At 35.7% G+C, this 27,592-nt stretch overlaps 1 protein-coding gene across 1 annotated transcript; it reads right to left on the bottom strand.

Moving 5' to 3' along the window:
- Positions 1 to 9,094: 9,094 nt before the first annotated feature.
- ATGA2OX3 (gibberellin 2-oxidase 3) lies at positions 9,095 to 11,803 on the bottom strand. Its single transcript, XM_079009388.1, has 3 exons — positions 11,427 to 11,803; positions 10,247 to 10,628; positions 9,095 to 9,484 (listed from the first exon to the last, which is right to left on the bottom strand). Exons 1-3 carry the CDS (start codon positions 11,801 to 11,803, stop codon positions 9,227 to 9,229), a joined length of 1,017 nt encoding a protein of 338 aa, XP_078865514.1. The 3' UTR covers positions 9,095 to 9,226.
- Between the last annotated feature and the right edge of the window lie 15,789 nt (positions 11,804 to 27,592).

Here is a 27,592-nt window from a genome sequence, read left to right as displayed (position 1 = left end):
ACATAACTTTAAGTTCTAAATGTATTGAGAATTCCTAGGTTTGGATGAGATTCATTGAAACTTTTCAATGGCATGTTTAAATCTCGATATTCCCCTCTCGTTTGTGACTGGGATACCGAGGATCACAAAGTGGGAGTGGGTGTGAATTACCATGCAAATTCACATGGTGCCTTCATTGTAACAATCACCTATCCGATGTGCCGGTAAACCACACATGCTCCATCGAACTATGATAAATAATGAATCAACCTTTGCTTAGAACCAATTAGTGTGCCAGTAAACCACACACGCTCCACTAACTTCTTAGCAAGTGTGCAAAGTGTAATTTCATGGGATTCCATCAATTCACTTTTCCTAAGGTAACTAAGATTGGGAATTTTTAAAAAACATGTAGTTACTTTGTATTTCATATTATACTTTTAATGAGGAGGTGTATATTGCCCTATCCTAACCGTTCGGCTAACGACCCTCCACCGATCAAGCAAGCGGTGGGTGTGAGTGTACACCCATTAAGCGCCATTTTATAGGCAGCAACCTTATACCCACCTTATAGACCGGCTTCGTGAATGAGGCCTACTAACGGTAAGACTAGTATTTTAATTATATATATATATATATATATATATATATATATATATATATATATATATATATATATATATATATATATATATATATTAATCTTGTAATATTATATTAGTATAGGGTTGAATTTTAAACTTGTAAAATTCTAGGGTTTGAAATTTAAATTGTCTAAATTAAAATTTTAATCACAAAACATAAATTTCAAAACTTGAGGGCAAGTTTTAAACTTTTCAAAACATAGGGGATCAAATAACATATAATCTAAATCAACATTTAATCACATAATTATCCATATTTGATTTATTTAATAATTTCTTGCAAAACAATTTACCAATTTAATTAAAATAATTAATCAATTATCATATAAGGAAATTAATATTTAATTAATTGATAAATATCTTCAATTAGCTCAAGAATATACTCATATATATCATAAAATCGGATTTATATTGACCTAGCATGATTAAGGTAAGTATCTAAAAGATAAATAGCAAGAAATCCCGAAATTAGCTCTTTCTGACGCTTGCACTCGCCGAGTACCACTATGGACTCGCCGAGTCGAGCCTACTCGCCGAGTCCACTATGGGACTCGCCGAGTCCACTATGGGACTCGCCGAGTTCATCAGGCAGAAACACAAAATTCGAATTTTGAAGGCATCAAACAAGCAACCAATGCATCAATTCAATAGAAACCAACCTGGCTCTGATACCACTGATGGGTTTTAGCCATATGAACATTCATATGTGCACATGCAAACCCTAATGCTTGGATCTAGGTTTCTCTAATTGAACATGCATTGAATCCAAGACTTCTAATGACTAATAGAGTATAATAACAATAAGAAATCTGAATTAGAAGTTTACCTTGAATCACTTGCTTGATCTTCTTGTCCTTGGAGCTTTAGAGTCACAATTGTCACTCCTCTAATGACTTACAAACACCAACTAGCAAGAGGATGATTTGAGAGAGATGAGAGGGGATCCAAATCGGCCAAGGTTTCTTCTTAGAGCATAGGTGCCAATTTCCTTAACCCTTAGGGTCTATTTATACTTGTAAGGCTCCTAGGGTTTCACCCTTAAACCCTAATTGGATAACTTAAGCCTTAAGCAATCCAATACCCTAATGATAAGCCTTGCACGAATTCTAAGCCTATCCTAAGCCCTAGAAACCGTCCACCCCTTATCCATAAGGGATTATAGCCCAAAGTACAACTATCATACAATTGACAGTTTATGCCCCTTTATCCAATTAATCTCTTTAAGTCACCAAATTAATTCCTAATTAATTTATGACTTATATTAATCAAATAATAATATTATTCCTTATATTATTCTCATAATATATTAATAATATTTCTTCTCTCATAATAAATCATCCTGTCAAGTTGCTATGGTGAAGGCAACCCAAAAGGACCATGCACAACCGGGTCAAATACTTGCCTAATATAGTTGCAGCCTTAGACACTATTCCAACAGTTTGGCCAAAAATAAAAACTAGAAGTCAAATTTTACAAGTTGGTATGAAAAGAGTGTTCAATAAAACATATGAGTTAATAACGAGGGGATTGACAATTTATTAAGGAAGGAGTCCGGCTCATGACTCCAACAAAAAGAAGCGCTTATTGGGAGACAACCCGATGTTTTTAGAGTTTTCATTTTCTTTTCTTATTTAATTTAGTTTTAGTTTTAATTTTTGTGTTAGTCTTATTTCACCTTAACCGAATGATGATGTGTTTCTCTAGTTCTTGATCTTATTTTGTAGTGTTGAACGAAAGTGAAGTTGTGGAGGAGCTTAATTTGAAGAATCTGCGCGATTTTTGAAGATCATAATTGAAGAACAAGTTTTTGAATAAGTGTGGGGTTCCCACATAATGAAGAGAAAATCATTTTGAAACATATTTACTGAAAAAAAAAAAAAAAAGAGAGACAACATGACGTGGACATCATCAACACGCCGTGGCAGTGGTTCAACACATTTTTTCAAGAATGGTTATTTAATTTCATTCGATCCGACACATTTGCCTTCACAAGAAGAAGCTTTCCATGTATTATATTTAGAGTCCGAGCGAGGGTATTGTTGACAAAAGAAAGTTCTTCATAGAGAAAGAATAGAAAACGACGAGAGAAGCTAGATTTGAGCAATTTTTCAGGTGTTTGTTTGTGTCAATAAGTGAGGAGTCACGCCTAACAAGTTTGTACATTCGTTGGTGCCACATATATTCCATAAATCAAATCATTCTGGCACTGATTATTGCAATTTCAATACCAACACATCGTAGTAATCCCCAATACGTCGTGTTGTCGCAGTCAGAATGCCAGAAAAATATTTTGTTTGAGCCACCACGAGGGGGTGAATTCCGCCACGAGGTGGTTCTTTTCGAGTCCTTTTTTCGAGTCTGGTCACGTACTTTTAGTAGTCTAAGTGTTCAAAAGTGGTGTTTCTAATTCTATACTGAATTCCATGGTATAGATGAGTTGTTCCCACACTAATAAATTTTATTTTTACTCCATGCTGAAGTAATGTCCTGGCTGCCACGACATGGTTGACACTTTCCTATATCGTGGGGGAGTTTTTCATCACATCAAGAGGTTATCATTCTACTTTCCAATTCCGTTTCCATACTTTAGAGCAAGCTAGAGATCCTACACACAATTCGAGATGCATCTTTTATCCCAGGGGAGTCTGTTCATTTTTCTCCCTATTTTTAAGTATATGTTTTGCATAGCATACAATCAGGGCATTGTATGTAATAAGTGTGGGGTAGGGGGTCGAAAAAAGTAAATTTCTAGAAAAGTAGTAAATTTTAAAAAAAAAATTAATGGATTTGAAATAATAATCTAATAATTAAATCTAGTAATAATTTGAACTTAAGTTGCTAGTGTTATAGGGGATGATCCGATAAGAGCTCAAATGTTTAACCGAGCTAATATATGTTATAGTATATTTGTGGCTTCCAAAGTCTTAATGAAAAGCCATGAGTTATGAGAAGGTAGTCTGGTAGTTTTTTATGGCATAATATGTTTTGCAGCCTAGACCTGAAATCTATCCAGGAAAGCTTATGTAGTCATTGCACATAGACTAATACCTTTAAACAATAAAGGTTGAAGTTAAGCACCATTGCTTAAGCATGTAGGATTTGAGTGAAAAAGAAAAAAAGTGAGATACATGTGAAAAAATTAAGAGATAAATTACCGAAAAGTTGAAGAATTTGGAGCTATCAAGTATGAAGATCAAAAGATCAAAATTCCAAAAGAAAAAAATTTTGAAGATACCAAAAGTCAAAAAGGTGGTGAATTCAAAGAAATGAAAGATCAAATATCAAAGAAGTGAAGAATTCCAAGAGCTCCAATTCGGTATCCAAAGTTGTAATTTCTAGATTATGTATGCTTGGGTTGCTTAATCAAAAATACGTTGAGGTTAAGAAAGAGTTCTGAGGATTGATTCGAAGGGTTGCAGAAATGGGTGTCATATATGCTAAGGGGTGAAAGTTCATAAGGATTGTGAGTATTTAGGATTGGGAAGTTGTTAGGATTTTAGACACAAATATGCACATTAAGGTCTCGGTATAATGACTGAGTTCAAAATGGATTGTTCTAAATGATGGTGGTGATGAAGGTTTTGATTAGTTTTGTTTGAGGGTAAGCAAAAGATAAGTGTGAGGTATTTTGATATGTGCATATATATCTAGATATATATTTTACATCATATCTTAATATTTTATTCTATATTTATGGTTATTATGAAACAAAAGGTACTTATTATGCTTAATATATGTTATGTAGCATAAAGACATTCTTGGGAGCAATATGGAAGCTGGAAGCAGGAAAATACGAGCTTCGACAAGAAGAAGACACAAGAAGGATGTTGTTAGATAGTTGACCCCTCGTCAGTATTTTGACCATATCTCATGACTCGTAACTCTGATTAAGGTGATTCAAAATGATCTGAAAACTACACACAATTTCGGACGACTTTCATGTTTAGAGAAAACTCGGTTTTCCAACCACCATGACATGGTGAATGGAATCTTCACGATTCTTGACGCTCGCTTGGACAATACTGGATAAACACGAGGACCACGATGTGGTTCCATTACCACGACGTGGTGGCCAGATTTTAGGAAAGTATATATATCCGAACATAGGGTCGAATTGAGAGACTTGGAGGTGACTTTCTGGAGAAGCATTACGAAAAATAACCTCTAGAAAACCCTTAGAATAGGAGGAAACAATTGGAGCTCAAGTTTTTAAGAAATCTAGACAAAAACATCAATTTATTCGGTTTGATCATCTTTAGATTTATCTCTATTGAGTTTTTGTGTCTGATGTCTAGCATGAGTAGCTAAATTTAGCTACTCCTGTTTAGCTAGATGAAGTTTCAACTTATGGATTAGTTTAATTAATTATGGATTTGACTTGTTGGTATTGTACTTGTGTTTGATTGTTAATACCCATCATGCCAATATTCGGTTGTTTAGTTGCTTGAATTCATGTTGTCTAGCTTAGTGATTATTAATTTACATGAACGTGACACCTAGTGATTTAGTGAATATTGAATTGCTAGAGCTAGGATCGACCCAATCTTAGATAAGTGATTGAAGTAATTGAATTTAGCTGTGCTGGAGAACATAAATTATTACCATAATTATGTTTGAATAATGAATCTTATATAAGCCTATTCATAATCCATAACTGATTATGTGTTTGATTGGGTGTGACCATGCATAGTTTTACATGAATTAGTTAAATATTAGTAAATTTTGACTTAAATTACTAATAATATAATATTAGGTAACCAACTTTGATAATCCGTAATTATTAGATAACCATAAAGAAGAAGTGGATTCGAACTAAATGGGAGTATTTTTAGTAATTGATTGAACCTTTGTTTAACAATTAAATTTGTCTAGACTTGCAAAATTAGATAAAAACCTTTTTAATTATTGTTTGATTTTAGATTAATTTAGAGTAATTATTTTAGCTAATTAAATATGTTCCCTGTGTTCCACTCCAACTTACTTAAACTATGTACACTACAATCCGACTAGGTACACTGCCTAGATGCATATTAGCTAGTTAAGTTAGTTAGGATATAAATTTAAAACTAGTAAGTATTTTTGTGCACATCAAAGTTTTTGGCGTCGTTCTCGGGAAACAGCTATTTTAGTTTTTAATTTAATTGCTTTAGGCTATTTTAGATAGGTTTATTTTGTTTTAATTCGTTTTTAATGTATTTTCCAAATCTCGATGCTTTTGGCGCTTTTCTTGAGAAAGTGGAACAGCAATTAGCTCGAGAAGATGAGGGATATGACTCAGAAGAAGACTTAAGGGAGCTGAAAAAATGGATGGATGACATCCTTCCAGACGAACCAAAACAAGTTGAGCTAGAGATAGAAGATAAGGAATTTCATCCAGAAAAAAATTTTGAGGAGCTGGAAAGTTTGCTAGCAGAATGCTTGGACGAAGAGCAAAAACAACCAGAAATTCAAGAACAACATCATGATATGATTAAAAAATTTGGAGGAGCTGGAAAGTTTGGTTTCAGGTACTTTGCTAGTAAGGGGAAAAGCTAGGGATGACTGCATTGCATACAACACAACGTTTAGTGTGGGATGATCTACTCTGATATTTGGACATGTGATTTTGATACAGTGTTTTTATATGATGTTTTGATATACTATCACTTATATTTTTATGAAATAATTTGGGTTACTATGGTTTTATTTATAAATTAAAAATGAAATTTTTAGACCCTATTTTTGGGTTCTTTCATTCTAATTGCTCATAAATTTTAAATATTGAATTCTTCAAATTTATAACAGGTTGTGTGGACGTTGTTTTGTCATTTTATAAGATATTTTGATAATTCACATGTCAACGTGAATACTATGTATAGACTAAATTGTTTCTAATCATTTTGAGGGGCCCACTAAGTCTAGAATTATTCGTACATTCTCGATTTAGATATGGTAAAGATTTGAGGATACTTGCGTTTTGTAATCTTTTCCTCGCATTCCAACAAACTTTGCTGATGAAACTTTTTCTTTGCTTAAGTCACTTAGTTCCACTGTTTTGGTTCAGAGTTGTTTATGGTTTTATAAGAGTCTTAATCCCAAGAACTTTTATAACAGTTATGGCTAAATATGAGAAATTTAATGTTGATAGACTTGAAATTCATAATTTAAGGTTCTGGAGAAATGTAAATATGAAATTACCTCCAACAAAAGAAATTGCATCTACCACTTGATCGAAAAAAAAACCCTAAGATATGTTGTATGAGGATTGAGGTTTATATGATAAACATATGCATAGATTGATCATGTTATCTTTGGCTAAGAATGGTTCATACAACATTGTCAATCTATAGACATCCTACAACCTATTATGAGCATTGTCTAATATATACAATAAATCTATAACTACAAACAAGGTTAACTTGATTCATTAGTTGGTGAGTATAAATATGAAAGGGTAGTTATGTGATGATTCATGTTAATACATTCAACTCAACCATCTCAAGATTAACTTCAGTTGACATTGGAACACTCAAAGTTCCTTTAAATACAAAAGACAAGGGAAGGAAACACCAACAAAAGAAGTGGTGGTATAGTAAAAATCAAAGTCAATGAGTAGAGGTTGTTTGAAGCATAAGAAGGATATTTCATGTTGGAACTGTAAAGAGAACGAGCACTTAAGAAATCAGTGTATAAACCTTCTATAGATAAGAGCAAGCAAAAGATGAATATGGAAAAACATTTCAATTATGGTACTCTTAATTGTTGTATGCAAAACTCAATGAATTGTTTCATGTTTGTCCTTCCATGAGTGTAATGAAGAAATTCAAGTACTACCATGGGAAGGTTTGGCTGGTAGATAATATGAGTTGGGATATCAATGTCATAAGGGATGTATCCTAAAAACAGCCTCGGGTATGAATTTAGACTTTGAGGAATGTCGAGTTCATTCTCGTCCAGAAGATAATATTGATATCGGTATGCTAGCTCGACTATGAGGGTCACCATGCTACTTTTGGTGATTGACAGTGGAAAGTAACATAGAGGAACTTAGTGGTTTCTAGACATCATAAATGTGGTACCTAACCAAACCTCTTGAGGAGTCGTGAATTAAATAGTAGTTTATGAAGATCTATTCACCAAATAGAAAATAGTGTTCACTACTACAACCCATAATTTCTTTGATAAACTAGCAAATAAGTGAATGCACCTTACACATTCATCAATGTTTGGTTTATCCGTTCTACTACTGTAGACTGTTATGGATACTATATGTGCTTGTTTACATTCATGAAAAAATATTTTAGAGTATCTAATTGATTTGAGAAAATCATATGCTTATTTGGAATTGTTTTGTAGCATCCTAATTGTACATTCATATATGATAAGTTTGGTTGAGCGCGACCACAAGACTTAAGATCCTTTTGTTTGTTAGAATACACACTAAAAGGTTATAAGCATGCATTTTAAAAAAACAACACATGCAAAAGAGAGGCTCTCTACCCCTTATGTGTCCTAGCTTGATGGTTCAATAGTACCTAAATTTGTTAAAATAGAGAAAAAATGAAGGTTGTGATGTGGGTTAACTATTCATGAGTTTGGATTTGTTTAGCCATCTTTAGGAGCTTTAGACTATTTAGATTGATATGGGTTTAGATTAGAAGCATTTCCATTGCATTATATATATATATATATATATATATATATATATATATATATATATATGATTTATGAAAAGATTAAAGGTTTTAAAGCAATGGTTTTGGTATAAGCTTCTTCTCTACTAGGAATTAATTATTTATTGATCTCTTGTCATAATCTTACTAACTATTGCTTAAATTTGTTATACCTTTAAAAAGTATATGTTGGTATTATGGATTTAATGAAATCATTGATTTTGGATATGAGGTATAAATTTTGAAATGTTTTCAGAAACTATTTTCGGAGGTTTGCCTTTGAGTTTGGGTATTTATTGTTATCTGAAATTGTTTAAGAGTGAACATCGGGTATATTCATTAGGATTTCCTAGCCCAACACTCGTATTTTGACATGTGCTAAGATTGAAGATATTAGAGAAAATTATTAGAGATTGCGATGACTTTTAAAAGGCCACGACTTTGTAGTTGTTTCATTTAACTATGTTTTGGTGTTATTGTTGCTACCTTACATTTTTGAAATATTAACTCTTTGTTTTGGGACTTTGGGACCTTATTTCTGCACTTAAACTCTGTTGAAATATTTTTAAATTATAATCATTTGGATTTTATAAACTATTTTAAAACCACCCGTGTGACAGATGTTTCAAAAACTGGTAACATAACATGCTTTTCCAACAATAGACATATCACTATAGACGGACATACATACATACATACATACATACATACATACATACATACATACATACATACAAAGAAGTGACAAAGAAGGAAAACATGGAAATGACTGTGATTAATGAAATAACCAAAATCAAATAATGAAAAACATATGTGTGAAAAAAACAACTAGAATGAGAAAAAGATTATGTAAACAATGAGTCTCAATATAAATAATCAACATATTATGAGACTCATTTAGATGTGACCGATTAAGTTTACGATTGCGACATGTTTGGCTTTGAAAATAGATCAATGCACTGGATGAGAGTGTTTGTGAAAGAGAGAGAGCCTATTATCAGTCAACCTGGTCTTGTAGGTGCATGATTTATACTCAAACCAAGTAAACTCATTATACAAGCTTTCTTCACCAGGCTCCATGAGTGAACCCAACGGTGAGATCTTCTCCATCAATGGTGGACCTCCAAAGTATATCATTGACACCCTTGATTTGAAACTGTCTGCAACCACTCTATGCCTTACACTTCTAAACCTTCCATTTGTCATTACCTTCACTCAAATCAACAAAATGTTAAATTTTTATATAAAAATTGTTCAATTAAAATTTACTATGTTGAAAATGGATCAAGTGAGTAAAACAATAAAGTTTAGCTAATAAAAAAATAGGCCAATAAGGTCAAAAGTTGCTTACAGTATATATTCAAATGATTATAAAATCGAAATTGCTTTATTCGAAAATGTTAGACTATCATTTCAATAATAATTTTTATAATCCTGTTTCATATCTAAAAATAATTCAGGAAAGTTTAGAAAAGAGATCAACCCATTCCATTTTGATAGATTCTAAAATTTTACCCATTTCGAGCTACATATTTTGGCACTAGTAGAATTACTACAATTTTTTAATGAAAACCGGGTGGTAATATTAGACGGCGTAACTGAATACAACCAAATGTACATTGAAGATTGTATGAAATGAAAACTCTATTATTAGATAAGATTATTTTGATAATTGATTCTTGAATCACTAATCATTAAGTTTAGATATGTTTCTAATAAACCAAAATACATTTTTAGATCAAAAGATATATTGTGATATATTGTTAAGATATACGATATGAACTATAAAGGTGGATTATCCCATAAAAAAATTATTTTTCATTTTTGTATAATCATATACAAGCTATCTAACGTAATGACAAAAAAAAACGTATTTAACATGGTGAACGTTGGCTATTTGTTTTCTTGTGTTAAACTAGTTAAACGTAATATATGTGAGTTATAAGTGTTTATCTTGAAAGATAAAATTACCTCTAACAAATCATCAACGTTGATGAAATAGGAAGTCTCATCTGGTGGGACTCCGACCCATGTTCCATCTTCAAGATAAATTTGAAAACCTGATGTGGCATTCGATCTAGCAATCGATATAAGTTGTGGGTCTGTATGCTCTCCAAATCCAATCGAGGTTCTTCCATGACTCATGGACTTGTTGTTCAGGTCCGAGTCATGGTTAGAGTTGGGATCTAAGCATGGTGGATAATGGTTAAGCCTGAAGACTGTGTCCGCATTCTCATCACTTAGCATCCTGCTTAACACATTCTTTGGCTCTATCTTAAGGCCCTCCGCCATTAACTCAAGTATAGTACACCCCAGTTTTCTTACTTCTTTTACGTACTCGTTTGTTAGCGACCTTCACAACACAAAAGGAATACATTATAAAATTTAATCGTAAATGTTTGTATAAGATAATGGTCTTGCCCTCTTTCCTTGTGATTGAAGGTTTAAATTTCTTTTATTAAAAGTAGTTTAGGAATATCTTAGATTTTTGTTACTAAAAAAGAGATTATTTATTTATTTATAAACTTATAACATAACTATGCAAATAATTATTTGAAAAATATGTTATATAAATAAAGACTCAAATGCATCCCGTTAGGTTATTTGTCCCTGTTAGTATGGAAAAATTTCGAAATTATTCCCACTCTTTTCTAACAAAAAATAATGAAAATATGTTTTTTTTCTCAGGGTGCAATATATGATTCAATCTATAATCTAATAAAATTTAACAAATAATCAAAAATTGATATACATAAGATTTTATGAAAGATAGTATATGATTAAAAAGTTTATACACCAAATTTGTTTTAGGAATACGATAGTATAACATTTTAAAAGAATTAAAATAAGATATAGAGAAAAGTTGTATATTTGCTAAAAACACTCCGGAAACAGCCGACCGCAGTGTTGAATCTTTGAATGCAAGTATACTCCGTGCGTGTTGGTAATTAAATATTTGATATTTAATTTATATATATTTATTTACATATATAATATTAGTATATATTAGTTGACGACATAAATGCTGATAACTACACTTTAAAAATATATTTCTCTTCAAGAAAAATCATTTTGCATGAACTTGATCAATAGATTACACAACTTATATAGTAATTAAATGCACAAAACATAATGAGAAAGTAGAACTTACGAAAAGATTTTGGAGTTCGTTGGGAAATTAGTCGAAGTAAGAAGAAGATACTCGATCCATCCAACGTCACCATTTGTTCCAATTTTGTTCCTTCCGTACCCAAACGGGTTCGGAGGACAGTATTGGTCTTTCTCGTACTGTCTCATGTTGAAAAACTCAATGGCTTCATTTTCCAATTCAGATACAAGCAATGGTGACACGCCATGGTTTATGACTTTAAAAAAGCCGTAATCTTGGCAAGCATTGACAATTAGATTCTTGGCGTCTTCGGGACTAGAGAGGTCAATTACCGGGATTCCGGTAAAATTGGTTTTGTTTGATTTTGTTGGAAATATATCTACCACAGGCTTCTTTTCTACTTGTGAGATCATCACCATGTTGATGGTTTGGTGGCAATGGAAAGAGGAACTATCTGCCTATTTATACACTCTTAGGGAGCAAGTTAAAGCTTTCATAGGACACATAAGCATACATACACACCTACGTGGCCAAAGTCACACATTTTATATATATATATATATATATATATATATATATATATATATATATATATATATATATATATATATATATATATATATATAAAAGTAGGATTAAGTATAAAATTAAAAAAATGGTAGGAAAACAAATCTTAGCCCTAAGATTGAAAAAATAAAATGTGAAAATTTAATTTTATTTATTGTGATAATCTCGCATGATAATATAGCAATTTGGTAATTATTGCCAAGATATTGACAATTTTCGGTAAAAATTGATTGTTTGGAGGTTAAAAAGGAAAATGGAAAAAGCACACAAAAAAAATTAGATTTTTGGCCCTTTCATGCGCCTAGAGGCGTCAGCTCCCGCTCTCAAGCCAAGCGTTAGTTCTTCATAGCTTGGATCTTTTTTTTCCACCCACTTTGTTTTTTAGTCGTAACAATAATTCAAAATATGTTTTTTTTGAAACGGCAAATTTAACCTACTCCTAAACTACATCTTAAATTCACTTATGTCCATGACAGGACTTGAACCCTCAACCTCATGAAGGGAGGGCAACACCGGATACCGCTGAGCTAGAAGCCCTTTGATAAATTAAAATCTTAAGCAAATAAAGATTTTTTTATTCAAAATATTTATGATTCAAAAATATATGATGCATAAAATTTATTAAAAATATTTATGATATAATAATATCATCAATCAATATTTTTATGATCACTTGTTATGATCTAAAAGTATATTTTTATTCAAATATTTTATGATCCTTAATTACTATATATTTTATTATTCAAAATTAAATGATTTTAAAATTATAATAATCTAAATGTTTCATTGAACAAAAACATTATTTAATTCAATATATCATAATTCAAAATCATATGATCTAAATTACTACGATTCAAAATGATATGATCCATAATTTTATTATTCAAAAGGATATAATTCATATTTTATGATTCAAAAATATATAATGCATAGTATCGTTATGATTAGAAACTGTTTATAATGGTCAAACAACACTAATTCGAACCGATATTTAATTAAAAAATAAAAAGAAAAGAAAAAAGAAACGAAAAAAATAAAAAACTGAAAAATCGAGTATTTATTGATTTAATAAATTTCTATTTTTAAGAAGAAAACATTTTCTTAAAAAAATTTAAAAAAAAAACAAAACATAAATTAAATAAATAAATTAAAAATCTAAAAGTTGAATATACTATTAACTAAAAAAGTTTTTTTTTTAATAAAAAAAGTCTAAACTAAAAAAATAATAATAAATCAAAAAATGAAAAAAAAATGAAAAAGAAAAAGAAAAAGTCATTAGAATAAGCTAAATCGAGCATATGTGTGTAAGGATCCTAGAGGGTATTAGAATAAGCTAAATCGAGCATATGCGTGTAAGGATCCTAGAAGGCGAGTCTAGGAAAGCCAAGATGTACCTAATAAAGACGCGAAAATTCGTAGTGGATTCTAGGGAAAAATTGTTATATGTGCTTGTTTGGACACACTAATGTGTGTCAAATTTCTTTGTGGTTATTATGTGTAGTGATTTGGAGAATGCGAGACAATTCTTGGGACGAGTATGCATATGTGTGAAAGTTAGTAAAGGCAAGTACTACCGGAAGCATAAGATCCATACTTGAACCAGGAAGAGTCGCAAGGTAACTAATGCACTAGTAGTTGAGTTTTGTTTTGTTTGTTTCCATCGTTACCTGAATTTTGGTGATGACTAGGAAAATGATTTTTGTTATGAACCTAGTGGTCATAACAAATTAAGTAAAATTAAGATAAATCTTCAAAGTGAATTGATTGGTTCATAGAACCACACCCTATTTAGTAACCAAATTTAGTCAAGAAATTGAAGAGGGGGATGATCAAAGTGATCGACAGAAGATCTTCATCCTTCGTTAGGAATGAGCGCTAATAGCTAGAGATGCTACCTACTATGATGTGATTATACCACATTAGAACATGAAGGAAAGTTTCTTCTATGTTAAGTGTTTGGCTCATAGAGACAAGTGTTTAGTTCGTTACAAATCCATTGCGTCATGCAATGGAAGTTCATTAAAGTGTGACCATTCAGTATGTTACTATAGCCAAGGTAAGGGACCTTACCTTGGGTTGAGTTTATGACCTAGCTTAAGAAGAAGCAGGAGTCTCCAATGAGAAATTGAGTTAGGACTTAGGAGTTAGGACTAAAGTTCCATTGAAAAGTGAGGTAACAGATGCAAGTGTAGGTACCACCATCAGCAAATAGGTGCAAACATAATGATTCAAGCTCAAGATGCTAGAGAGAGTTATGGTCACTATAGATTGTATACAGAAGTATATATAAGTACCCTTCGTATGCTTGCACCTAGGTAATTCAGTTATTATCAGAAGGATCATCACCAAAGGATCAATTGGAACACAATATGGTTGAGTATCCTAGAGAAGATGGAGGGATAATATTGAGTTGAAAACCATAGTTGTGGCTAGTATTTTCCATTTAGTATCTCCTATACCATTTTGTACATGCATACATTAGAGGACTACTTCACGTATGTCGTGATCTTGATCAATCGGTGATTGTGTTTTACGACAAGATCAATCATTGTGGTAACAAGCAACGATACTGCATTGAAAGTGCTAAAGTCATTGATATGGAAATATGGAATTTCTTTCAAGAAGAAAAAGAGTTACCAATCACAGATATAGAGCCGGCTTGGGCTTTGATTGGTTGTAAGTAGCAGAAAGTGAGGGTTCACCAAACCATTAATGCAAAGGTGCAAAAGGCAACTTGACTTTAGATTTGACATCAACATCCAGAATAGTTGCATCATAAGAACCTAAGAGAGAGTTATTAGCTTCGATTGTTATCAAAATGGTAGAATGGATTCCTTGGCTGGAATTTAAGAAATGATATTAATTATCATGAGGGAACTTCAAACCTTTAAATGTGTCTATCGGTAAATGGGATGATCTTATCTTAGATCCTATCATCAAGTATCCTAGGATGATGTAGAACCACGATGTGTTGCAGTTGACGAATGGATGAAAGTATGTCTTTCTAGGCATTACATCTATGAGGAAGTGGTTTGTAGAGAATGTTTTCGTAAGACTAATTATCATTAATGAGTAAAGGCCTTGATTATTCTCTGATTTTCTTGGGAATACTTATGGTGATGTGAAGACTATTAGAATCATACAAGGTCAAAACCCGCAGGGAATACGAAACACCTAAGTTTGTAAACTTTGTAATTTGTACCTAGTGATAAGGTAATTGATCATATGAGGAAATCCAGTGAAGAAGGGTGTTTGGTTCCACAAATTTGATGATTCGATGATGAAACTATGTCGACAGGCTGATAGACTGTCATAAAAGAACCTAAAATATTATGATGAGTATTAGACAATAACATGACATGATTTACTACTATGGGAGCACGGTACATAGACTATCCTTTCATGGGATGGAGAGGTGACTTAAGTGATCATTATCTAGGGCTGTTTTGTTGTTTTATGATTCTAGAACGTAATCATCCTAAGGGGAGATAATTGTAACGTGCGCGAATTCGGGCTAGACATTTTAAGGATTTATAAATTATATAAAATATATTTATATTGCGTACATATTTTATGGGAAAGTATTATGGGCTTATAATATTTGAATAAAACATTATTATTATAAAATTTACAAATTACATCAAATAAACATTTAAAAATAAATGACTGTTTAATATAACTATTATTAATAAAAGTTGTAATGGCTATGATGATGATTCCGTGGGTATAAAGAGCTCTCAAATCTGACTTCGTTTGCTGAAGGGATGATTATTTCAAGTTTCGTGTTCATCCCTATAGGACAAAGTGTCTCGTAAAATATATATGATAGAGAGGTTGCTTATTAGCCTAAGTAGTCTAAATGAAAGTCGTAAAATATGTATCATAGATAGGTTGCTTATGAGAGGGTGCATATAAAGAATGCCTAAATCTGACTTCGTCTCTCAAAAACATCATCATATTTGCCAATGTATCAAAATCACATATCATAAATTAGAGTGAATCCTTCCATGCTAAAAACAGTGGTGTGTGCCATGCAGTCATCCCGAGCTATTCCCCTTACTAGCGGAATTTCTGAAACCAAAACTGAAAAATATAAGCACAAAGCTTAGTGAGTCTCCCCAACTACCACATACCATACACATAACACATAAACATATATTGGGCCCCGCCCCTGCTACATCGAGTTAAACTCGGCATCGGCTTTCCCGGCATCGAACCATATTCGGCATCGGTCCCTACTCGGCATCGAGCCTCGTCTGGCATCGAGCAAATCTTGGAATACATGAAATCATAATTAGTAATACACATAAACCTAAGCACATAAAATTAACACTTAAACATTCATCGGGCCCCGCCCGGCATCGGACCGTAATCTGGTAACATACTAACATTCCTCAGGACCGCCCGGGCATTGATCCAAAGTCCAAAAACATACAATACAAACACAAGCAAGAATCACAAAGACATAAAGCATACAAGCATTCCTCGTGACTACCCCGACATCGGATCGAAATCCCGAAAAGCATATTATCCCAAATCGGGCTCCGCCCGACATCGGACCATAGTTCGGAACTACTACTAGCTAAACGGGCCGACCTTGGTGCCTTAGACCCATTCCTAATGGAGGAAATTCATCTCTAATGCTAGCTGTGAAATCATGTGTGAGAAACCTCTAACGACTGCTCCAACAACTCCTCGGCTATCAATTTCACAATAACACTTAATCAAAATCTGATAATCCTTCTTAGGTTAAAATGACCATTTTACCCCTAGTCAAAGTCAACATCTTGGTTAAAGTCAAAGTCAAAGTCAACTCCGAGTCAACCCAACTTGTCGAGTTATCTCCCAACTCGGCGAGTTCCTATACTACTCAGACTCGTGGTCAACCGAGTCAACTCGTCGAGTCCCTTCACATACTCATCGAGTTCTACGTGGCATACAATCGGGACAACCCGACTTCAACTCATCAATTCCCTTACTGGACTCGCCGATTTCCCCTGTCTGTTTGGGCTATCTTAAAGGATTAAGCCCTACACTTTAGATCCAAGCTTCATACTTCGCAATAACCCTAAAAATGTCATTTTAAGGGTAAATTTCTGAATTTACCCCTTAATATCACTTCTTAAAGGGTTTAGCTCAAACCCTAATTCCTTGGGACCTAGAACTTGGTCCTTCACCCTTCCATACACCAAACTAAAGCTTACAACTTCATATCTAAACTCGTAACACTACTTGAACACGTATAGTTCCCAACTTTTCCCCACATGCATGGCCTTTTGGGCTAAAAAGGCCAATATGATACTCTATGGCTTGCATGGGGGCTCCAATGGCATAAAGTTTGTAACTTTATGTCATAACAACCCCTTTAGGTCCTAGATCTGGAAGATTATCAACTTGGGTCATCCATTCTCAAAAGGTTATCATTCTTGGGCCAAAACCTTCATAAAAGGGGAAGGAAGAGATCTAATGAACTAGAGGTCAAGATAGAAACTTGATTACCAGAAAATGTGGCCAAAGAAGTGTAGTTTCTGGATGTACTCTCTTCCTCTTGAGCCTTCTTACTCCTTCTTCTTCTTTAAGCTTCAAGAACACAAACGATTGCTTACAAATGGCTCACACACTCACAAGATGCTCTAAGGTTTCGTGGATTAGGGTTGGGGACAAGGAGGTTGTAAATAAGGCTAAGGGGTGGGGTTAAGGAGCTTAAATATGGTGCAAAACCACAAAATTAGGGTTTCATTCTGGTCGATCTACTCGTTGAGTCAAGGGCTCTTGGCTCGTCGAGTAGATAGCTTAAACCCCGCTCATGATCTGCCTTATACTCGACAAGTTAGGGCCACTAACTCATCGAGTCCCTCTCTTATAATGAATAAATAAATAAGTCAAATGCATACCAGGAACCAAGCGTCACAAACATATCACTACAGCATAACAACATCCTATCTACAGGATACAGATCTAACAGATCACTATAGCATAGCAACATATAGTAAACCAACATATCAATCCAAAGGGTTGGCCTTGGTGCCTTCGACCCTTAAGTACAGTGAGGAAAACTCACCTCGCAAGCCAGACAAAAGCTGATGAGGTCCCGAATCTGAATCCCAACTCTCAAACCAACACCAACTCCAACCAAAAGACCAAACACAATCAAACTCCCCAAAATACTCAAGGTTCAACTTGGTCAAACATGGTCAAAGTCAAAGTCAAATGGTCAAGGTCCAAAATTCAATATCTCTTCCCAGTGGAATACTCCCTGTGTACAAAGAGAGTACGCCCAACATACTTTGATGTTAATCAAAAGCGTAGCACTGACCGCATGTGCATAGTGTACCACCAAGTACGCCCAACGTATGCAGCCCGGTCATAACACTCCATAATAGCTTATTCCATTAAGTTCTTACATCCAAAAATCATATCCAAGCCCAAAATGATGTCCTCGGTCATAAAGTTTCCAACTTTATGACTTTGCATGGCTATGAAGTGCTTAATGTCCAAAACCCTTAGTTCTTAACCCAAGAAGGCATCACAACTCTTGCATGAAAGGGATAGAAAGGACAAGATCACATTTTTTTATAGTTCATAATAGCTTTATAATGGACAAAGTTTCCAACTTTATCCATTAGAATGGTACCAACAAACAAGATCTAGTCTTTAAGTCTCAAAGGGACCCCAAAGGTCATCTTTTTCAACTTAATCCATTAAGTAAAAGTCTCCAACTTTCAGATCTGAATCAAAATGATGTTTAGATGGATAAAGTTTCCAACGTTATCCAAAACAATTTCTCAAACTTTCATGATCTAAACTTTGTGCACTAGAATGACCAAAAGCTCATAACATCCAAAACTAATTAGATCTAACAAATGCATTATCAAGATTCAAACTTTATACCTCTAGAAGATAGATCAAGGTGAATGAAGTCCAGATCTACAAGCTCTCATGCAACCAACATTTCTCCAATAAGTTCTTTCTTCTCCAAAGTGCACCATGCATACTCCAAAGCACTCAAAAACACCTTCTTTTAGCACACAATGCTCAACTAGGGTTAGTGTTTCATGGAAGGGGTGTTGGAGGGGTGGAGGCTGAGAATGGAGTGGTTTTGGGGGAGTTAAGGAGCTTAAATAGGGTTCAAACCACAAAAATAAGGTGTGGGCACTGATTGCATATGCCCAACATACTTCTGGCACGCCCAGTATACTCAGGGTGCCTCAGTACATCCAGCGTACTCAGGGTGCCTCGGTACACCCATCGTATGCTCCTCTGTACGCCCAGTGTACTCAGGATAACCCAAAACTGAACAAACTTCAAACGGGCATAACCTCTTCATTCTAACTCTAATTTTGACTTTATTTATATCCACTGAAAGGTAACGATAAGCTCAACAATTCAATCAACTCATCCTTGCCTTTAAACTTTCCAAACAAAAATCCAAAATTCATAAAAGCCCGAACTGACACTTTACCGAAATACCCATTGGCACCAAAACACAGACCGAACTACCAAATAATCGAAATTGCCTTACCTACACCCAAATAGGTGTAAATCTCTTTTCCTCAAAGGCCCTAAGCCTGATGATACTCATTCTTCGGGTCACCACCCCCACATAGAAAATGATTCGGAACAGGGCGTTATATTTCTCCCTCACTTATATTAGAATTCATCCTCGAAATTACTCCTTACCACAATCCTGAGAACCAACGTTCCGAAAAAAACCTTCTAGTGTTGAACAAATCACTGAACCCATAACTGTCGATCCAACATGCTACTTCTATAATTCCGAAGCCCCATAACTTGTATGACCTCCGCACAGGTAGAATCATTCTGAAACACAATCACAAGGGTCGCCTCCTACCATCATAACTGAAACATCCTTTTGTCCATGAACCTTCCAACTGATCGACATACAGATTCCTAAATCCATAACTTGCTAAAATATTACACTTACACACTAACGATTCCCGATGCGAATCTCAACAAAGAGCCAACTCGGTACATAACCCATAACCTGAGATCCAAGGATTTACACTTGTGTTTCACCTAAAATCTTTTGATTCACAGCAACCATTCCCTAAACCGGGATATAAAATCCCCAAACCACCTTTGAGACTGCCAGTTTCGCACCTGGTCCAGCCCCTAGGTTCCTAAGAGTCCAACAGATAAGGCTATTCTAGCCTAATCACCACTCTATGCCACTCCCTAGCCACATAATCATCCTACTAAAACCATAATCTAATTCCTTGACCTAAAAGGTCTCTACCATGTCTCACCTACATTTCCATAATCATACGAGCCTTGCCCATGGGTCTCAGCCAGCTAGAGCTACACATGCCCAACCCGTCTCGGACCCAACTAGTCTTATTCCCATAAAAGAGATATGCTCTGCGACCCCACTGTCCGTGTTGCCCATGGCACGAGATGATCCTCCTTTATATTATGGCCACCCTGCAATCCTACGAGATTTCTATCCCGCCATGGTCACAACCCATGGTCTTACCACACACAATTCCTTTTATCAAAACACATTGCTATGAATGAAAAATATGATGAAATCATGGCTGCACATAACCTGATAATAGGACACACGATCTTATTCTTGATCCAATTCAAAGTCCATTACCCAAAAGAACCATGTGTATAATTCGAACCAAGTGCTCTAATGCTATCTTGTCCAGTCACATACACCCCACTCAGCAATACATATAATGAATTACCCCAATGCACATCCATAGAGAACCCTTAACATCATCAAAAAAATGGAGAGAAATACCAGAGTTCTATCGAATGACAAACCTCAATCACTAATAGAAGACATCTCCATGACTGATCAGAGGAAACCCCCATACATTGGTTGAGACTAAAAAAATTCCACCTATGCGCAACCAGCTTATGAAGACTTCCAAGGTGATCCTAAATGCTACCAAAACTTGAGCCGGCTATGAACCAAAATTCCACACCACCTTCATCGAGGGCAAACACACCCAGAGACCAAAGGAATATAAAACATACTGAACATGATAATAGGCTGACACATCCATTGAACTTGAACCGTCACCACTCGAAACTTTTGGAGAATCTCTATTGAATGAAGAATGAAACAATTAATGATTGAGAACACATTGACATTAGGTACAATGAACCAAAACCCGCGCATAGCTGAACATAACCAACTCAGAAACCGATTCCCTGATCAACCTCTGAACAGGCTAGACTATAATTAGAAATCCATGGAACGAGCTGAAATATTCCCTCTGCAACCAATACTCAACATGAGTGGTCCCAACGGCACCTCATCCATTCTTTGGCACCCGCACAAGAAACCAATAGCTACAATGAGCTCCTTGACCAACCACTTCCTGTTGAGGGACAACTCATGTGTCTCCTAAACACATACATCCGATCGCCACCTACTATATACTTCTTCCTTCACCAAATCTTGAACTGAGATCCCACATACTCACACCGCAGATCCCTAGGAACCCTTCTCTCAATACCACAAACCTGAACCGATCGATGATCTTCCAATAAGAATACCCAGTTTTCCCATACTTAGGGTTCGATCTACCACCTACTGCTGTTAGAACCAAACCATAACTTAAATCGGCTTAACCAGGTACAACCATCCATGGTCTTGTAATTAATAACACATGCAGGATGATCTTCCAGATAAGGATCAAACAAATCCCAAGAGAATTCCTGAATTTTAGCTGAAGATCTCTAAAATTTCCCAATCATGGACACTTTAACATTAAGGATTACCTGTAAGAGCATAAGCCAACACTGGCTTATGATCCAAAATATGCCCTCCTAGCCTGCAATCCCAACCATCAATCTGGTACCTGACCTGCCTATATCCCAAGAACATAGACCCTTGATCACATCACAAAGCATCCATAACACATCGATCCACCCATGCACTCCTGCGCTGACATATTGTCGCCAAACACCACGAACAGACCCCATGTTGGGTTTACATAATAATCTGAAAATCGCAAGCCTGTTCAATCCTTCTCTGAACTCGGAGAAATTAAATGGCATCACCCTTGCCACATATGGCGGCATTCCAAACCATCAATCAACCACTCACTTCTAGCTGTAATCACCAAACCAATCATAACAATATTTTCCTTCTTGAGTCCCTCGACTCAATGCATGGCCTCAAACAACACCCTCGGGACCAACAAACTCATCCAGGTCTACGCTATTCAACCCAACCCGATATCACCAATGGGGTCGAAAACAATTTCTAAACCCATCCTCATGTGAGATTCTCGATCTCTATCTCCCAGCATCTCAGATACACCTTCGTCATGTCCTCCCACTGTCGAGAGTGGCTAATCATTCCTCATGTTGACCTACTATGAACTGCACTGCTCATGAAACTTCCACCAGCCATGCAGCCTCTCGTGTATGCTAATCATCCATAACTTCGGATACCATAGATAGTGAATTCTTGACTCTACTCTAAGCCCTTAATCACACAAGAACATGACGTAAAGATAAATCAAACTGTTGAGAGAAAAACTTGAACAAACGTTAGTCACAAGATAATGTAATGCGGAATAATAAGTTGATCTCCAAGAATCTTGTTAGCTCAACAATAATAAGTTAGAAGAGTTAGATTACAGAAATATAAAGGAAATGAATAGCAACAAGTTATATCAAGTAAACACCAAGTTGATTCATAACGAGGTTTGCATGAAAACACAAGCTAGTAAGTGCGATCAACTTAAAGTGAAGAGGGACTCGGTTTATCATAAGATATTAGAGAAGAGGTTCCTTCAGGTGTGTAATACATCAAGAGGGAAGCTCTATTTGTAGAGTCCTGAAAGTTACAATGAAGACTAAACAAATATTAAACTACTAACTTCAACGACCATGGAAGGTTCATTGGATAATACAAAGCAAACACGTAAATTCAGTTAAAGTTAAAAAAAAAGTCTTCATGCATCATTCATCTCTATGGTACTTCTTTAGGTTTGCATTTTACAAAGCAAAAGCAATCTCCGATTTGTTATCCATTATACGGTACCACCAAGTCTTCAAGTCTGCGTTTCCTTAGCTGAAGAGGGTCACTTTTTGTTTCAACAATTTCCCCCAAAGTCACCTATTGGCTAATTTATTCATCTGTTTATTTTGAGGAACCGGATGATAACCCACCAGAATTTTCTCACTTCAAACAGCCACTAGATTCTTCTAGACATTTCAAACTTGACTTCATGAGTAGTGTGTTTCGATCTTTGCACTGAAGCCAAAGAGGTATCTAGTTGCTTCTGTGTCAGTCGATGGATTTCGGTCACTGGTATAAAGAAGAACATGGGACCAACTTGAGCCTTCTTGTAAACAACCCCTGGCTCCGGGTAACTTGTTGCTCCAAGGGACATGTCTTGGAATCCTTCAGTGTAGTCTGGCACAGGATCGAATGGAGGAAATTTGAATTTATCAGCAAGAACTGGGTGTATTTCAGCATCAATGACTCAAAAATCACAAAATAATGCCCTAAGGAAATCACAGGCCCTTTCATAAGCAATCTTCTTCTTTGGATACTTTTCAGCCTTAAGCTGAAACACCCGAGCTATCAAAAATATTTCTTCGAGGTTCATGTTAACGAAATCTGTTTGGGATCTGACATACTCGTTGTTTCTTCTAGTCTTGGTGTATTAAAAAATTCAATTTTCATGAATTTTTTGACTTTGTAGTTCTTTACCTTGTCTGGTCTATCGTTGGACCAGATAAGCTTGAATGTGGAACCATGCTTGGCATGGAAGAGATTTAAACGTTCGAACTCCATTGGTAGTCTTCTTTAATCCAAGAGATTGATATCAAAGACTGAAATACTGGAAAGTATTTAGAGTTGGGAGAAATTTGGCTAGTCCCAATAACCATGCGATGGGGGTTCAACATAAGTGAGGTGAGAAACATAGTCAGCATCGAGGAGTCTTTGGGTTGGATTCACCTATGAATTAATCAGGGTCTCATCAAAAGTGGTGTCGAACCCTTGTTCCTTCCAAATTTCATCTGAAAATTTGGATTCTCTCTAGTGACGTTTCTTTTGAGCAATGACTAGAGAGTCATCAAAATGATCTGAAGACATGACATCTTGTTGCGGTGAAGCTGATTGACGAGGAGAGTTTTCATAGATTGATTTTTTGGGAGACTTTTGTGGTGAGATATCAAACCGGAGATTAATTTTTCTTTATGAGCCTCAAAACTGAAGAACTACTATAGAGATGAATGATACATGAAAACTTTTGTTACTTTAACTGAATTTATGTGTTTGCTTTGTATTATCCAGTGAACCTTCCATGGTCACTGAAGTCAGTAGTTTAGTATTTGTTTAATCTTCATTGTAACTTTTAGGACTCTATAAATAGAGCTTCCCTCTTGATGTATTACACACCTGAATGAACCTCTTCCTGAACTTATATTGAAATATAAAGATCGTTCATCTCTATCTCTATTATCTTCTGATAAACTGAGTCCCTCTTCATCCATATTGAAAAGTGGTGCCGAAACCTTGTTCCTTCCAAATTTCATCTGCAAATTTGGTTGCTCTCCAGTCACGTTTCTTTTAAGCAGTGGTCGGAGAGTCATCGGAATAATCCGAACACATGACTTCTTGTTGCAGTGAAGTTGATTGATGAGGAGAGTGTTCAAAGATTGATTTTTTGGGAGACTTTTGTGGTGATGTCTTAGGAGTTGGAATTTTGTTGTGCTCTGCGGTGTTCTCTGCGGTAAGAGGTTGATTTCTTGGAGAAGATTGAGAATGATGAATAGATAGTGTTTTAGACTTTAAAGACTCATTGTCACTTCCCTCTTTTGAGGAAGCAGGCTCCTATTGCTCCTCAAACCATTGTTTTAAACCATCAACTTTCTCAAATGTATCATTGAACTGGTTTTTCATTTGATCACAAATATCTTGGTTGTTGGGGGTTTGTGACTTGAAGAGGAGTTCATAAATCTCCTTGGTGAAGCGGAGAATTTCATTAACACTTAGGTTTGCGGTGAGTGATCTTCTTAGTCCTTTGATGGTGTCTTGATGGACTGCATACCCTGATTCATATGCAGTGTGGGTTTCCTCAAGAAGCTTCATGGAGTTGCTTTCTTGAGTTTGTAGTGTCTGTTGGAGCTCATCTTTCAACTTCTTGACTTTAATGATGAAAGCATCGGCTTTGGACATAAATTCTCTATGATCTACGGTTCTTCGATCATCAAGTTCCCTTATACCCATTTCCACTCTAAGAATCATCTGCTCAGCGGCCAACCTTTCCCTTGTTACTGACCTTTCAACTCATTCGATGAGCGACTGCGGTGTTAGAACGTCAGTGCTCTGTAGTTCTTTGGTAGCGACTACTGCCAAAATCTGATCTACTTTTCCTTGAAGACTGAGGAATTATTTCCTTGAGACATCTATCTTCTTTTTCTTCTTGGGCTTAGGCTTCGAAGTGGAATGTTGGGGATCCACTTGATTCGTCATCATCAATTACCATGACAAAATCGTCTGAGGGAATAGGTTGTTGAATATCGTCGAGGTTGTCATCATCAAGACAAAACATGGGTGCTAAACTGATTTCGATTGCGGTACCTTCATTATTTGAGTCGTGAGCTACATCATTTTGGGGAGGGTTAGAACGACCAACCATATTCTCCGTGTTTTTAGCTTTTTGAATAGTAAGCTCCATTGAAGACATCCATTGTTGAATTGCCAAAATATCTTGAACAGTTTTGGCATTGTTGAACATTGTAGCCTAGTATTTTGCTACAAGTTGAAGAGCTTCTTCCTTTCAATGATGCTCTTAAACCTGTTGTGCCTTTCTTGCTTTCAGTGTTCTTTGAAAAGCTTCAAATTTACATAACCCTGAGTCTGTTGTTGGATGATATCGAGTCCAAGAGTCATCCGAAGCATAACCGTCAAGTCCTTGGCACACCGAGGTGTCCCTCGGGTTCATGGATCCATGCACGTTTATGCTCACCATGCCTAAACCGCTTGACTATAATGTAGGCGGTATAGGGTTTCTAGAGCTTCCTTGGTCTCCTTGACCTAAAGTCAAGTGTGGCCTCTGCTCTATTCTGGAAAGGGCTGAGAAAGAAGTGTCATGCGGTGCAACATGTGTATCCAATGTTTGTGTGACTTGAAGGAAAATGGAGTGCAACTCCTTGGGTTAAAAAATGTGTAACCGTGATGCCCTGAGAGACCTTAGGGTGAGACTTAACAATTGGATCCACTTGGGTTCCAATTGGGGGTTTGTCTCCATCATGAGATGAAACAGATACACTTTCTGTATCTGAGTGGTGAGTTGGGGCTCTTTTGGGTGAGTCTGCGGGATTCTTCTGAGAGACTGATGCATGTTCCTTGCGTCGCATTTGGCTAGAATTGGGGATCATGTTTAATTTATATCTCCTAAATACATCTTAGTATTCTGAGTGCTAAACTTGATGTTCATCAATGACATTAACTGGAATGTCATGAGCTTGGGGAGAAGGTGGGATTGTGGAAGTAGGCTCTGCGGTTTTCGCCTTTCTTTTCTTTGAGGGAACAACTCCCTCTTTAACAGTGTTCATAGGTGTTTTTCTAAAGACAACAAGGGATTTAACCCTTTTTATTTTGGAGTTTGATCATGTGTTGCGGTAGAATGACAGGATTTTGAAGGTTTTGGTTGAGGGTCGTGGACTGCGGTGAGCTGACTTGGTCTTGGCGGGGAAGAGTGATATGGGGCAATGCCAGTCATAGCCGTTATATGGTCAGCTACCTCTATGGTAGTGAGTCCAATGGAGTCCAAAATACACATGGTTAATCTACAGATGGGACCAAAAATAGTTTGATCTTTGGAAGGGTTGTACCTCTTGAGATCGCGAGCTCAGAACAGGTTGGTGTCGTTTCCCATGCTGAGATTTGAATCCCTATAGATATCAACCAAACATAGTGAGTAGAACCTTGCAAAGGTCAATTCCACCATGCCTTCTTTGGGTGCGTCTTTGGAGATGTAATGAAGGAAATCATTCCAGATGATTTGCCCGTAATCAACAACATTTCATGTGAAGATACTCTAGACAATGTCAAGGAGTTGTTTGCTCATATTATCAGTCCCTCCGGTCCTGCCTGAGAGACTTTTGATCACAAAGTGTCAAACAATTTTCAAAACCGCAGGCAACTTGCTTTTCTTGAACTCTCCTACGCCTTTGAGCTTTGACTGATATCCCATATGATATAGAGCAGAGAACACATCTGTTGAACTGGGGGTATATAATTTTGTAGATGGAAGGATCCTGAGATTCATTGTAGACAGGAACTTTTCTTTGGTCAGAACCACCAAAGAATCATGAACCAGATTCAAATGAACTTCATGAAGATTATGGCTAGGTCTTAACACCGAGAAAGCACATTTGAAAAGAACTGCCAATGGAACTGCGTCAGTGAATGAATCAAACACGCCAAACAGTTGGTGTGTTGGAAGGAACTTGATCATCAATTTAATGGTGTTGTTGTAAGAATGATGATCTTCAAAGATCCCTCTGTAATTGGTTGCTGCAATCGAAGGTGTGAGGTCTTTGATAGTGGAATCAGACCCTATGGGATGAACTAAGCCTGAGGCCTTGGATTGCTTCTTTGAAATTCCCGGCTTCGCCATTGTTATAGAAAAGAG

The sequence above is a fragment of the Lactuca serriola genome, chromosome 7 (genome assembly GCF_051521515.1).
Source record: "Lactuca serriola cultivar US96UC23 chromosome 7, Lser_US96UC23_V15, whole genome shotgun sequence".
NCBI lineage: Eukaryota > Viridiplantae > Streptophyta > Magnoliopsida > Asterales > Asteraceae > Lactuca > Lactuca serriola.
Note: the sequence above shows the minus strand (reverse complement) of the source record. Positions and strands in the feature narration are given on the sequence as shown.